The sequence below is a fragment of the Mirounga angustirostris genome, unplaced genomic scaffold, assembly GCF_029215605.1.
Source record: "Mirounga angustirostris isolate CCGP_5_RB_7025 unplaced genomic scaffold, mMirAng1.0.hap1 SCAF_1, whole genome shotgun sequence".
Taxonomy (NCBI): domain Eukaryota; kingdom Metazoa; phylum Chordata; class Mammalia; order Carnivora; family Phocidae; genus Mirounga; species Mirounga angustirostris.
In genome coordinates, this window is record NW_026991709.1 from 154,077,848 (window position 1) to 154,093,506 (window position 15,659).

A 15,659-nucleotide genomic window follows, 5' to 3' on the forward strand; every position below is an offset into this window, starting at 1 on the left:
CCCTATTGATGGCCAAAGACAGTTTCTTCAGAAAGGCTCTTGAATAACCAAATGACCATACGGCACAATACAAGAAAGATTCAATCCCCTTGCTTCCAACTGATTTTTCTATAGAGAGGAAGGAACAAGGAGCCAGGGCCTCCATTCTCAGGCATTCACCAAGGTGTGGGTTGAAGGAGAATTATGATGGATACATCATCACTCTTAGGCTTTGCTTCTCCAAGTGTAGTTCCCAGAGTAGCAGCAGCGGCATCACTTGGGAATTTCTTAGAAATGCAGACCATCAAGCAGTTTGTCAAGCTATGCCATTAGAATCTGCACTGTGACAAGAACCCCAGCTGTTTCATGTGCATATTAAAGTTTGAGGAGCACCAGTACCTATAGTCAACAATAATATATTGTACACTTAAAATTTGTTGAGAGTAAGTCTCATGTTAAGTGTTCTTTCCACAGTAAAATAAAATGTAAAAGTTTGAGGAGCACTGTTTTAAATGTGAACAGTGACACGTGCCCTCTAGTGGCTGACCAGGGAGTTTTAAAATGTTTTCTCTTTTTAGGACCTTTGCACAGAACTGCCGAAACATTGAACATTTAAACCTCAATGGGTGCACCAAAATCACTGACAGGTAAGGAATGAGAATGAGTTTGGTGACTGATTGACCATGGGGAGAGTGAGGGGAGAGAAACATGGTTGAAAATATCTTTAGTGTGTCTGCTCTTTTCCAGCACGTGTTATAGCCTTAGCAGATTCTGTTCCAAGCTGAAACATCTGGATCTGACCTCCTGTGTGTCCATTACAAACAGCTCCTTAAAGGGGATCAGGTGAGAGTACCTGTTGTCAGAAGAAACACCTAAACCTATGAGCATCCTGGTGTGTCTAAAACCTTTCTAATGGGGTGCCTGGGTGGCTCAGTTGGTTAAGTGACTGCTTTCGGCTCAGGTCATGATCCTGGAGTCCCTGGATTGAGTCCTGCATCGGGCTCCCTGCTTGGCAGGGAGCCTGCTTCTGCCTCTGACCCTCCCCCCTCTCATGTGCTCTCTCTCTCTCATTCTCTCTGTCTCAAATAAATAAATAAAATCTTTAAAAAAAAAAAATAAATAAAAATAAAACCTTTCTAATGATCCCATTGGAACAAGAAATTGGTGCCTCAGGTCACAGAGGTTTTCTCTCCCCTTAATTGTTTGTGATTTACTAAACTCAGATTTGGTAATGAACTATCTATAGGATGGATTGCACATGTGTGGTCTTGTTTCTTGCTCTCTCAGTGAGGGCTGCCGAAACCTGGAGTACCTGAACCTCTCTTGGTGTGACCAGATCACAAAGGATGGCATTGAGGCACTGGTGCGAGGCTGTCGAGGCCTGAAAGCCCTGCTCCTGAGGGGCTGCACACAGGTACTGAGGGGCTGCTTGAGGTGTGTCTCTCTAACATGAGTTGTGGGCACTTCATTAGAGAACGTGCTGTTGTGTTTTTCTTAGTTCTCCACTATTCCCTCACCTGGTTCCATCCCTCTCTTGTTTTCTTTGTCCACTCAGTTAGAAGATGAAGCTCTGAAACACATTCAGAATTACTGCCATGAGCTTGTGAGCCTCAACTTACAGTCCTGCTCAGTAAGTAACGTGTTTTCCTGGGAGCACCCTCCTGTCCCAAATTCCCTGAGTCTCCTGTGGGCCCCATTTTGAAGCCCCCAGGCAGGAGGGATGGTCGCCACACCCTTTTTTCTTATTCTGCATCCTCATATGATCTGTCGGTTTGCCACAAGATGAAAGGATAACAGTCTAAACAAAGTGGCCAATACAAAGCCACTCACATTTCCTTCTAAAAATAATATAGATTGACGTCTTGGTTTATTTTAAGATATCAGGAATGCTGTGAACTAGTCACTAACCTGAACAAATTCATGTAAGGTCTCAGTGTCTTTTTTTTTTTTTTCTTTAACTTATGAACTGGGGATAATGACACCGCTCACGTCTCAGTGGATAAAATGAAATGATAGATGTGAAAATGCTTTGAAAAATAAAGGATGCATGCAGGAGCAAGGTGTAATTTTCATCATGGCATTAGCATGTGAAAAATTCTGTCCTCACTGCCATTGTCAGTATTGATCCTTAAAGAGAATGCTTGCTATATCCTCCTGGATTTCTCAAGGGGAACATAAATTTTGAGAAATGTAAGAGAAATCCTTGCAGTTGGTATTCAGTGAATGAGTCATATGTCTTTAGAATCCTTGATGGTGGGAGTTAGAACAGAAACTGTCTTCTGGACAGTTTCTGTCTTTCTGGAATTTCTTCTGACTTATGGGCACTGCTCAATATTAGGATCTTGCAGTGTGTGTAGGAGAGCACTGGCAGACGACTTCAAGTAGAATATAAATATGCAAGCCAGGGGCACCTGGGTCTCTCAGTTGGTTGAGTGTCTGACTCTTGGTTTTGGCTCAGGTCCTGATGTCATGGGTCATGATCTTATGGGTTGTGGGATTGGGCCCCCTGCAGGTCTGCTTGAAGCTTCTTTCCCTCTCCCTCCCTCCCTCTCCCTCCCGGCACTCTCTCTCTCCGTCTTTAAAATGGATAAATCTTAAAAAAAAAAAAAAATGCAAGTCATTTATCAGTAATTTAATTAATCTGTAGAAATTCAACCAAAAATTATGATGTCACTTAACCAGGCAAGTCTTATGAGCTCTTTATTTAATCTGATGTTTAACACAAGTTTATGAATTTTTCCTGGAAAAAAAAAATCAAATGAACTCTGGGGAAGGGGATGAAATTTTTGAATTTCACTCTTGGCGGGGCACCTGGGTGGCTCAGTCAGTTGAGCATCTGACTCTTGATTTCAGCTCAGGTCATGATCTCTGGGTCCTGGGATCGAGCCCTGTGTCAGGCTCTGTGCTCAGCAGGGAGTCTGTTTGAGGATTCTCTCCCTCTTATGTCTTCTCTGCACCTCTGCCTACTTGCACACACGCTCTCTAAATAAATAAATAAATAAATAAATAAATAAATAAATAAATAAATCTTTTTAAAAAATTTCATTCTCTGTTAGTAATGCTAGAATAGTTTAAAGCTGTGCAGAGATAACAAATACATGTCAACCCTGTACTTCATCTTGTTTTATTTAAATTATTAGGATAAAATGCTAGTATTTGGCAACCCAACTACCTGACCAGCAGTAGATCCCATTTTTCTGCGGCTCTCATTTCAGTATTGTTGGTGCCTTCTGACATTCCTTCCTGTTCTGGCTTTCCCCAGCACATTACAGATGAAGGCGTGGTGCAGATATGCAGGGGCTGCCATCGGCTACAGGCTCTGTGCCTTTCTGGCTGCAGCAACCTCACAGACGCCTCCCTCACAGCCCTGGCTTTGAACTGCCCGAGACTTCAGTGAGTGCACCATGCTTCTGCTTTGTAGCTCAGAGCTTGGCTGGACTGACCAAGAGGGCTTCCTGCAGGAAGGGAAAGGCTTGCCAGCAGGCCAATAGGTAGTGATGGAGGTGGTGGTGGTTGTGTTATTGTTGGCTTTTGTCACATGGGTTGGGGCAGAACAGTACATAATCCAGTTTATTTAGGGATGTATGGGGGCTACTGAACTGTCCACCACCCCCAGGTGGAACCTGAACTGTAATTTCTTGGTGCACTTGACACATGTGTCCACCTGATTTGCCTCATCCTGTTATAGCTTTGACATCAGAGTGATCTGATAGTGTCAGAATGACAGCCTCACATCCAAATGTCACCAGATTTTCCCCTCAACCAGTTGCTAAATGGACAGAAGGCGGGGAGGGAATTGCAATCACCTTATTTATCACCTTCCCTAGGAGAAGACGTTTTGTTTTAACAAGTAAAGATTGATTTTCTCCAATAATATTGTGAATATTAAAACTTTAATTATGGCAACAAAATACTAATCATAGTTAACATCAGTTGAACTCATTTATGTTCCAGGCTCTGTGTTGGGCAATTTTATAAGTATTATCTCATTTAATCCTCACCACATCTCTAGGAGATATGCACTGTCATTCTCACTTGTTTTGCAGAGGAGGAACTGGGAGTCAAAGAAAATCACATACTCTGTCCTGGGTCATATGATGAGTAGGAAGTCTAAAACTAGAGTTTGAACTTGAGACTTTGTTCAGAACTAGCAATCTTACCCCTGCACAAGAGGCAGGAAAAGGATACTTATTTTATTTTACTTCTCAGTAAAACTGATCCGTTTCTCATGCTTACACCAGTTTCACATCTTTTATGGATTGTCTATTGCCTTCCTGTGCCCATTTTTCTTACTGTTGCATTAAGGATGATTCTAGATAATTTTTTTAAAATTTAATTTAATTTTATTATGTTATGGCTTACACCAGTTTCACATCTTTTATGGATTGTCAATTGCTGTCCTTTGCCCATTTTTCTTACTGTTGCATTAAGGATGAGTCTAGATAATTTTTTTTTAACTTTTATTTTATTTTATTATGTTATGTTAGTCACCATACAAAACTTCATTAGTTTTTGAAAAAGAAAACAAAACAAAACAAAACACATCATTAGTTTCTGATGTAGTGTTCCATGATTCTTTGTTTTTGTATAACACCCAGTGCTCCATGCAATACGTGCCCTCCTTAATACCCATCACCAGGCTAACCCCTCCTCCCACCCCCCTCCCCTCTAAAACCCTCAGTTTGTTTCTCAGAGTCCATAGTCTCTCATGGTTCATCTCTCCCTCCAATTTCCCCCCCTTTATTTTTCCCTTCCTTCTCCTAATGTCCTCCATGCTGTTCCTTGTGTTCCACAAACAAGTGAAACCATATGATAATTGACTTTCTCTGCTTGACTTATTTCACTTAGCATAATCTCCTCCAGTCCCATCCGTGTTGATGTAAAAGTTGGGTATTCATCCTTTCTGATGGCTGAGTAATATTCCATTGTATATATGGACCACGTCTTCTTTATCCATTCATCTGTTGGAGGACATCTCGGCTCCTTCCACAGTTTGGCTGACTTTGCTGCTATGAACATTGGGGTTCATATGGCCCTTCTTTTCACTACATCTGTGTCTTTGGGGTAAATACCCAGTAGTGCAATCCAAAGTCATAGGATTCTAGATAATTTTGATATTTCTGAATAGTAGAAGAATGTGGGTGATCAAAACTGGTCAGAAAGGTGGTCAAAATTACTGCTACAAGGGAGTATTTAACTTTAAAATGTTATTTATTCCTCTGTCCCTATTAAGCATGGGCATTGAGAATTAACTCACATTTTTCATTGGCTGCAAATTTTTTTAAATTCCTTTTAGGGTAACTGGGAATTTCATTAAATGCAGTATATATCAAGATAATTTTGTTGAGTAAAAGTTCATTTTAATTGTGTTTAAGAGTCAACAAATACTGGAATAATATTTAAAAACAACAGCAGCAACAATGTCCTGGAATTGTGGGAAGATTCCTGGGTTCGCCCCCTGAGTTTGGGCTGGAACTGTCAGACTTAGGGCAGGCCACACTTCTCCCTAAGCCTCCTTTCCCTCATCTATCCAGGGGAATGGCATTTGCATTTACAGTCCTCAGGACTATTCCAGAAGCAGAGGTGTGTCCGAAGGCAGAATAAACTCAATAGTGTGAATCATAAAGTGTGTGTTTCTGTTGTTAACCAGTCACTACCTTTTCCTCCCACACACTCTCTATCCCAGGATTTTGGAGGCTGCGCGGTGTTCCCATTTGACTGATGCAGGCTTTACACTTTTAGCTCGGGTAAGCCAGAGGTTTCAAAAAATAAAACCAAACTATAATTCACCTCCCTCATTTCAAAATAACTTTCTGTGGTTTTGGAGTGTGCAAAAATGTGTGTACCTTCAGAAAGGACAGGTACCAAGTTGGATAGAGTCCTCAGTACATTTTCCCATTTTCCCCAGAAAGCGAAAGTGGTCCTGTAGGGGGTTCTGGAGCAGGTCTAGACCTCACTCTCATTTGGTCGGGTGGGGCCACAGCAAGAGGAATGTCCTCCCTGGCAGGACATGCCCTTCCTCATACAAATGCTGACTCAGTCTCTCAGTGGCCTCCCCTAACTGAGCTGTGCTCTCCCTCTGCTCCTTCTTCCACATCACCCTGCAGACGCTGACCATCATAGGGGTCCCTCTGGCCTACAGCTGGGAACCCATGACTTTCTAGGGATGGTGATACACTCTTCCTCCTACCCCAACCCTCACCTGTCCAAACTGCCTGAGCACCCCACCCCCATGCCTTCCTGAGCCTATTCTATGGCTAAAATTTACAGGATGATATCCATAGTCACTGGGAAGGTGGAGGCCACTAATCTTTCCAGGTGAGAGAAGGAAATGTAGCTCCAGGCAGCCACATTCCCATTTCCAAAAGGAATGTGATTCAAAAAGCACCTGCTCAGAAGTGCTGGCTCATTGGGTCACTTTAGGAATAGGACACACTCCTTAATGGAAGAGAAACAAGGATACTGGGCCAGTACTCAGAGGGACACGGCAAGCCACCAGTGTTGCCCTGACCACTGACCACATGGTGTGTGGGGGGGGTCTTACGGACTTTTCCAGAATTGCCATGACCTGGAGAAGATGGATCTTGAAGAATGCATCCTGGTAAGTAGACTCCTGACAAGCCCTGCAGGGCCGCCCCTCAGTCCTGAGAGGCAACCAGGCATAGCCAGAGACCCCAGCTGGCTGTTGTGTGGACCCTCCTCGCCCCAGCATGTCAGGAATTGGGAACCCAATAAGGACCATGGCAGTGGGATGCGAACTTTGGGCTGTACTCAGCCATCAGAGCTACAGCTGAGAAGTTCAGGGTAGCTCCATTTTTTGCCAAACATTAAAAAGAAAGTCTTTCACAGAACTGAAGGGAGAAATAAGTTTGCATGTCCAGTGATGAGGTGACTACAGAGGAGAATCCTGGGGGACCCTCCTTACCAACTCCTTTTTCCCCTGTCCCTGGGCCCCCTTGGGGCACCAGAGGAGAGACCAAAGAACAGCTTTGTGTCTGCAGGATTTGAGGTTGTTGGTGAAGAGAGGGGCTCCCAGCCTGAGTGTGCTTGAGATGAGTTTTTAATTCTGTTTTACACCTTTTGATTCTCATGTTCAGGAGAAACCAAAATTAGGTATTAAGTTCTGGTGTGGAAGTCACATTGACACAGCTTGTTTCTCTCCAGATCACCGACAGCACACTCATCCAGCTCTCCGTCCACTGTCCTAAACTGCAAGCCCTGGTGAGTCTGAGTTTTTCGTGACATTCTTCACCTCTTAGGGAGAAAGAACTCTCCCACCACAGCAAGAATCTGTCTGGTTTTCCTTTCTGTAAAGGTGTCATCATTCTTGGTTTCAAAGATCTATTAGTTGGGCTAACTTGGGAGGCAGATTATCTAAACGTTACTGCTTTCGTTTTAGGATGTGAACCTATAATAGAGACCCATGTCCTTACTACTCCGTTCATGTTCAGGGAGAGTGAAACTTAGCATGTTACAATGATAGAATCTAGAAAAAGATTGAGGCCATCCTTGTGTCATATTTCATTCCATACCTGCTCATATATATCTATGGGGAGAGGAATTAAAATACATTGAAAGAGAGGAGGGGGGAAAAATGGCGGAGGAGTAGGGGACCCTATTTCAGCTGGTCCCCGGAATTGAGCTGGATATCCACCAGACCACTCTGAGCACCCACGAAACCAGCCTGAGATGTAATAAGATCTGGATCTCTACAAACAGAATATCGTAGGCGGTTGGTTTTGAGGTACGAAGTGGAGAGCTGTGATTCCGCAGGCAGATATCGGAGGATAAACGGCAGCGGGAGGGTGCTTGGCTGTGGGGATCCTACACCGCTGGTGAGCGACAGCCTTGCATGCTGCGGATGGGCACAGACTCGCAGACCGGTAGCGGCAGGGAAAGGACTCTAGGGCAGCCCTTGGGACGAAAACCCTGAGCGGCAGGGTTGCACCTGCGAACTGCAGCCCCCGGGGCGGAATCCCTGAGCGTCGGGGTCGCGTGCGTGTGAATTGGGAGCAGCTGGTGATTTTAGAAGCACAAAGGGCAGAGACGTGCCCTGACCTGGAGGCAGGTCTGGGAGCACTGTGGAGGGGCACACAACCCAGGCCGCTGCAGTTTATAGCAGCATGGACAGAAACGGAGACGGTGTGGCCTGGAGAGCTCACTGAAGAACAGACTGAGGTCTCTGCTGTAAGGCAGAGGGTTGGAAATGGTCTCTTCTGCTCTGACTCGTGGAAGAGATGTGGAAAGGCGCCAGAGAACAAACGCCCCAAGACTGATTCCCACTGAGCCCATCCCCCGCCACAGGGGCGCAGGGCAACTCCACCTAAACAGGGTTGCCTGAGTAACAGCGCGGCAGGCCCTCCTGCAGAAGACAGGCGGGGAAAACAAGAGGCCAGCAACCCTAAGGTCCCAAGAAAACAGGTGCATCTTGCTTGGGTTCTGGTCAATAATTTGGACTCTATACATTCCCTCAAACACCCATCAACAGAATGACTAGGAGGAGGAGCCCCCAAAACAGAAAAGACTCAGAGATTATGACTTATGCTGCAGATTTACAAATGGATGCAGATATAACCAAGATGTCGGAGATGGAATTCAGGCTAGCAATTGTGAAGACAATGGCTAGAATGGAGATATCAATTAATGGCAGCATAGAGTCTCTAAGGGCAGAAATAAAAGGTGAATTGGCAGAACTTAAAAATGCTATGAATGAGATCCAATCCAATCTAGTTAATCTAACAGGTAGGGTAACTGAGACAGAAGAGAGAATAAGCGACCTGGAAGACAATATAACAGATAAAAAGGGAAAAGAGGAGGCCAGGGAAAAACAACTCAGATTCCATGAAAATAGAATCAGAGAAATAAGTGACACCATGAAGCGTTCCAATGTCAGAATACTTGGAATCCCAGAGGGAGTGGAGAGAGAGAGGGCTAGAAGATGTATTTGAGCAATTCGTAGCTGAGAACTTCCCTAATCTGGGGAATGAAACAAACATTCGAGTCCTAGAGGCAGAGAGGACCCCTCCTAAGATCAAGGAAAACAGGCCAACACCCCGGCATGTAATAGTAAAACTTGCAAATCTTAGAACCAAGGAAACAATCTTAAGGGCAGTTAGGGGGAAGAGATTCCTTATGTACAGAGGGAGGAACATCAGAATAACGTCAGACCTCTCCACAGAGACCTGGCAAGCCAGAAAGGCCTGGCAAGACATATTCAGGGTACTAAATGAGAAGAACATGCAGCCAAGAATACTTTATCCGGCAAGGCTTTCATTTAGAATGGATGGAGAGATGCAGAGCTTCCACGACTGGCAGAAGTTGAAAGAATATGTGACCACTAATCCGGCCCTGCAAGAACTATTAAGGGAGGTTCTATAAAAGGAGAAAGACCCCAAGAGTGATCTACAACAGAAATTTACAGGGACAATCTATAAAAACAACGTCTTCACAGGCAACATGATGACAATTAATTCATATCTCTCAATAATCACTTTCAACGTGAATGGCCTAAACGCTCCCATAAAATGGCACAGGGTTGCAGATTGGATAAAAAGACAGGACCCATCCATATGCTGCCTACAAGAGACTAATTTTGAACCTAGAGATACATCCAGACTGAAAGTGAAGGGATGGAGATCCATCTTCCATGCCAGCGGACCTCAAAAGAAAGCTGGGGTAGCAATTCTTATATCAAACAAATTAGATTTTAAACTAAAGTCTGTAATAAGAGACACAGAAGGACACTATATCATTCTTAAAGGGTCTATCCAACAAGAAGATCTAACAATTGTAAATATCTATGCCCCCAACATGGGAGCAGCCATCTACATAAGCCAACTGTTAACCAAAATAAAGAGTCATATTGATAACGTTAATTGTAGGAGACCTCAATACTCCACTCTCAGCAGTGGACAGATCATCTAAGCAGAAAATCAACAAGGAAACAAGAGCTTTGAATGATACACTGGACCAGATGGACCTCATAGATATTTACAGAACATTCCACCCTAAAAAAACAGAATACTCATTCTTCTCGACGGCACATGGAACTTTCTCCAGAATAGACCATATACTGGGTCACAAATCAGGTCTCAACCGATACCAAAAGATTGAGATTATTCCCTGCATATTCTCAGACTGCAATGCTCTAAAACTGGAACTCAATCACAAGAAAAAATTAGGCAGAAATTGAAACACTTGGAAGCTAAAGGCCACTCTGCTCAAGAATGTTTGGGTCAACCAGGAAATCAAAGAAGAACTTAAACAATTCATGGAAATCAATGAGAATGAAAACACATCGGTCCAAAACCTATGGGATACTGCAAAGGCGGTCCTAAGGGGGAAATACATAGCCATCCAAGCCTCACTCAAAAAAATAGAAAAATCCCGAATTCACCAACTAACTCTACACCTTAAAGAACTAGAGAAAAAGCAACAAACGATGCCTAAGCCACACATTAGAAGAGAAATAATTAAAATTAGAGCAGAAATCAATGAACTAGAAACCAGAAACACAGTAGATCAGATCAACGAAACCAGAAGTTGGTTCTTTGAAAGAATTAATAAGATTGATAAACCCCTGGCCAGACTTATCCAAAAGAAAAGAGAAAGGACCCAAATTAATAAAATTATGAATGAAAGGGGAGAGATCACCACTAACACCAAAGAAATAGAAACAATTATTAGAAATTATTACCAACAACTATATGCCAATAAACTGAGCAATCTGGATGAAATGGAGGCCTTCCTGGAAACCTATAAGCTGCCAAGACTGAAACAGGAAGAAATTGACAACCTGAATAGGCCAATAACCAGGAACGAGATTGAAGCAGTGATCAAAAACCTCCCAAAAAACAAGAGTCCAGGGCCTGATGGATTCCCTGGGAAATTCTACCAAACATTCAAAGAAGAAATAATACCTATTCTCCTGAAGCTGTTTCAAAAAACAGAAACAGAAGGAAAATTCCAAACTCATTCTATGAGGCCAGCATTACCTTAATCCCCAAACCAGGCAAAGACCCCATCAAAAAGGAGAATTTCAGACCAATATCCCTGATGAATATGGATTCCAAAATCCTCAACAAAATCCTAGCTGATAGGATCCAACAATACATTAAAAGGATCATCCACCATGACCAAGTGGGATTTATCCCCGGGATACAAGGGTGGTTCAACATTCACAAATCAATCAATGTGATAGAACACATTAATAAGAGGAGGGAGAAGAACCCATATGGTCCTCTCAGTTGATGCAGAAAAAGCATTTGACAAAATACAACATCATTTCCTGATTAAAACTCTACAGAGTATAGGGATAGAGGGAACATTCCTCAAGTTCATAAAACCCATCTATGAAAAACCCACAGTGAATATCATCCTCAATGGGGAAAAGCTGAGAGCCTTTCCCTTAAGATCAGGAACACATCAAGGATGCCCACTCTCACCACTATTGTTCAACATAGTACTAGAAGTCCTAGAAACAGCAATCAGACAACAAAAAGAACTAAAAGGTATTCAAATTGGCAAAGAAGCAGTCAAACTCTCTCTTTTCGCAGATGACGTGATACTTTATGTGGAAAACCCAAAAGACTCCACCCCCAGATTACTAGAACTCATCCAGTAATTCAGTAATGTGGCAGGATCCAAAATCAATGCACAGAAATCAGTTGCTTTCTTATATACTAACAACACAACGGTAGAAAGAGAAATTAGACGATTCCATTAACAATAGCACCAAAACCCATAAGATACCTCGGAATAAACCTAACCAAAGAGGTAAAGGATCTATACTCTAGGAACTACAAAACACTCATGAAAGAAATTGAAGAAGACACAAAAAGATGGAAAAATATTCCATGCTCATGGATCGGAAGAATAAACATTGTTAAAATGTCTGTGCTGCCCAGAGCAATCTATACCTTCAGTGCCATCCCGATCAAAATTCCAATGACATTTTTCAAAGTGCTGGAACAAACAATCCTAAAACGTGTATGGAATCAGAAAAGACCCCGAATTGCCAAGGAAGTGTTGATATAGAAAAACAAAGTCGGGGGCATCACGTTGCCTGATTTCAAGCTATATTACAAAGCTGTGATCACCAAGACAGCATGGTACTGGCACAAAAACAGACATATAGACCAATGGAACAGAAGAGAGAACCCAGATATGGACCCTCAACTCTATGGTCAAATAATCTTTGACAAAACAGGAAAAAACATGCAATGGAAAAAAGACAGTCTCTTCAATAAATGGTGCTGGGAAAATTGGACAGCCACATGCAGAAGAATGAAACTCGACCATTCTCTAACACCATTCACAAAGATAAACTCAAAGTGGATGAAAGACCTCAATGTGAGACAGGAATCATCAAAATCCTAGAGGAGAACATAGGCAGTAACCTCTTTGACATCAGCCACAGCAACTTCTTTCAAGATACATCTCCAAAAGCTAGTGAAACAGAAGCAAAAATGAACTTTTGGGACTTCATCAAGATAAAAAGCTTCTGCACAGCAAAGGAAACCGTCAATAAAACAAAGAGACAACCCACAGAATGGAGAAGATATTTGCAAATGACACTACAGAGAAAGAGCTGGTATCCAAGATCTATAAAGAACTTCTCAAACTCAGTCAAAAAGTGGGCAGAAGACATGAACAGACACTTCTCCGAAGAAGACATACAAACAGCTAACAGACACATGAAAAAATGTTCATCATCATTAGCCATCAGGGAAATTCAAATCAAAACCACATTGAGATACCACCTTACACCAGTTAGAATGGCAAAAATGGACAGGGCAAGAAACAACAAATGTTGGAGAGGTTGTGGAGAAAGGGGAACCCTCTTACACTGTTGATGGGAATGCAAGTTGGTACAGCCACTTTGGAAAACAGTGTGGAGGTGCCTCAAAAATTTAAAAATAGAGCTACCCTATGACCCAGCAATTGCACCTCTGGGTATTTACCCCAAAGACACAGATGTAGTGAAAAGAAGGGCCTATGAACCCCAATGTTCATAGCAGCAACGTCTGCAATAGTCAAACTGTGGAAAGAACCAAGATGCCCTTCAACAGATGAATGGATAAAGAAGATGTGGTCCATATATACAATGGAATATTACTCAGCCATCAGAAAGGATGAATACCCAACTTTTACATCAACATGGGTGGGACTAGAGGAGTTTATGCTAAGTGAAATAAGTCAAGCAGAGAAAGTCAATTATCATATGGTTTCACTTATTTGTGGAACATAAGGAATAACGTGGAGGACATTAGGAGAAGGAAGGGAATAATGGCGAGGGGGAATTGGAGGGAGAGATGAACCATGAGAGACTATGGACTCTGAGAAACAAACAGGGTTTTAGAGGGGAGGGGGGATGGGTTAGCCCAGTGATGGGTATTAAGGAGGGCACGTACTGCATGGAGCACTGGGTGTTATACGAAAACAATGGATCGTGGATTACCACATCAAAAACCAATGATGTATTGTATGGTGAACTAACATAACATAAAAAAAAAAACTAAAATGACAAGATACTGGTTTTCCTAGCTAAGTTTTCAGCTTAATTATCATCACATGATATAGAGAAGGCCAATTAAATGCCATGGAAAATTCATTCTGTTGTTTCAAAAGGCTAATTTCTATAGCAACTCCAAAATTACTGTAGTTTAATAAAGCTGATTTTTTAATTTATACAAAAAAAAAAATACATTGAAAGATCCTGGGGCGCCTGGGTGGCTCAGTCAGTTAAGCATCAGCCTTCAGCTCAGGTCATGATCCCAGGGTCCTGGGATCGAGCCACGTGTCAGGCTCCTTGCTCAGCAGGGAGTCTGCTCCCTCTGCTCCTCCCCCTGCTCATGCACGCATGCACGCTCTCTCTTTCTCTCACGTGCTCTCTCTAGTAAATAAATAAAATCTTAATATATATATTTATATTTATATATTAAGATCCTAAATGAGCAGTGAGAAGTCTCATTGACGCTCTTAGCCATGCAGACCTCTCATGCACATTTCACATGTAGCTGTTAGACTGCAAGCCTGGAGCAAGGATGGAATCCCCATCCACTGGGCAAGCCCATGTAAACTGTGCTACTATGCCCACTAACTAGATACATTGTCTCATTCTGTCCCATCCACAGCCCAGTGATGTAGGCACTCCATACATCCCCATTTATTAGTAAAGACACCGAGGCTCAGAGCAGTTAAGAAACTTGCCCAAAGTCACACAACTGTTCAGAGGCCCCAGATTTCTTGGACTCCATGGGGTCTGGTGTTTCTACTGTCCTGAGACACACAACAGATTTTTCTTAAGCCAGCTTTTTCTGTTGTCTTTGAAAGTTGCTCTCTCTTTGGGGGTTGAGAGACCCCATTTGGCCTTGAGAGACAGTCCCCACCAATTTTCCCAATTTTCACATTTCCTTTGGATACTGTCTACCTCATGCACAAGTAGAGGTGGGCCTTGGACAGCTCTGGGACTTTTTTTGTTAAGAGTTTGGGGTCAGATTTCAGAGATTAGTCAGGAACCAACCTGTATCCAAACTCTCCGACTAGAGGTGCCTGGGTGGCTCAGTCAGTTGAGTATTGGACTCTGTTTCGGCTCAGGTCATGGTCTCATGGGTTGTGGGATTGAGCCCCGAGGTGGCCTCAGCACTCAGCGGGGCTCTGCTTGGGGATTCTCTCCCTCTGCCCCTCACCCCCACTAGCATGCTCTCTCTCTCTCTGTCAAAAAACCAAAAACCAAAAAAACAAAAAAATCATAAATCTTTAAAAAAGAAAGAAAAAAAGGCTTGTTTAAAAAAAAATAATATAAAATAAATCTTCAAACTCTCTGACTAAATTGTTTCCCTCTACATATAGCAGATAATTTTGTAGTGTTGTCTTCACTCCCAAATAAGTTCAGATCCAGTTTTATAATTGACAGAACCTGTTACTCAAATGTACTTTCTCCCTTTATCCTCTCCACCCTTTTGTCTCTTGACCCCCAGCCTCTCAGAGATGGGAAATTTAGGAGTCCTGTGCTTTATTTTTCACTTTAACCCCTCCTTTCTGCTGCTCAAGGGCTGACAGAGCTCTCCGTCCACTGTCCTAAACTGCAAGCCCTGGTGAGTCTGAGTTTTTCGTGACATTCTTCACCTCTTAGGGATGAAAGAACTCTCCCACCACAGCAAGAATCTGTCTAGTTTTCCTTTCTATTCCTTCCTATGCTAGCCTAGACTCAGACTCCCAGCACTTCATCAGTATCTACAAGAAATCTTGGATCTGGATGGAGGGACCCAGGGAGGGGCTGCACTAAGTCAGCAAGGCTTCCCGTTAGCTCTCTACCTCCTGTCCTCGCTGCTGCCTCCTCAAGAGTCAGGGTCCCCTGGCAACTTGCCAGGGAACATCTAACAATATAGGGTGTTCTCCCCAGCGGGGAGACTTACGACTGAAAATCTTCTTCATCTTGTTCCCTGTACTTACACAAGCTACTTCTAGAAACATGACTTAGCATGAAAGATAAGCTATAATAAAGCCAAAATGCCAAGATAAGAGCCAAAATAAAAACCAAAAAGGATTATTAGCAGAAAAGCAGGGAAATAATGGCAGTTAGAATCTAAACTTAGCTTTGAGGATGTCTACTAGCCAAGACAGAAAAAGGAAATGAGCTGGAGTCCATCTGTTCCACATTCACCTCATTCACTCTG

The 15,659-nt window shown here is 42.9% G+C and overlaps 1 protein-coding gene across 7 annotated transcripts in view; it reads left to right on the forward strand.

Annotated features, from left to right (window-relative positions):
- FBXL2 (F-box and leucine rich repeat protein 2) overlaps positions 1–15,659 on the forward strand; it is a 142,560-nt gene that overhangs the window by 95,570 nt on the left and 31,331 nt on the right. For 4 of the 7 annotated variants that reach the window (XM_064590495.1, XM_045904108.3, XM_064590502.1 and 1 more), the window contains 8 exons: positions 558–626; positions 727–822; positions 1,267–1,393; positions 1,535–1,609; positions 3,242–3,372; positions 5,666–5,726; positions 6,536–6,580; positions 7,144–7,200. In XM_064590495.1, the coding sequence (XP_064446565.1) occupies positions 558–626; positions 727–822; positions 1,267–1,393; positions 1,535–1,609; positions 3,242–3,372; positions 5,666–5,726; positions 6,536–6,580; positions 7,144–7,200 (661 nt within the window). Of the gene's footprint in view, positions 1–557; positions 627–707; positions 823–1,266; positions 1,394–1,534; positions 1,610–3,241; positions 3,373–5,665; positions 5,727–6,535; positions 6,581–7,143; positions 7,201–15,659 lie in introns of all 7 variants that reach the window. The other 3 variants (XM_064590507.1, XM_054504522.2, XM_045904109.3) reach the window with 1 other exon arrangement.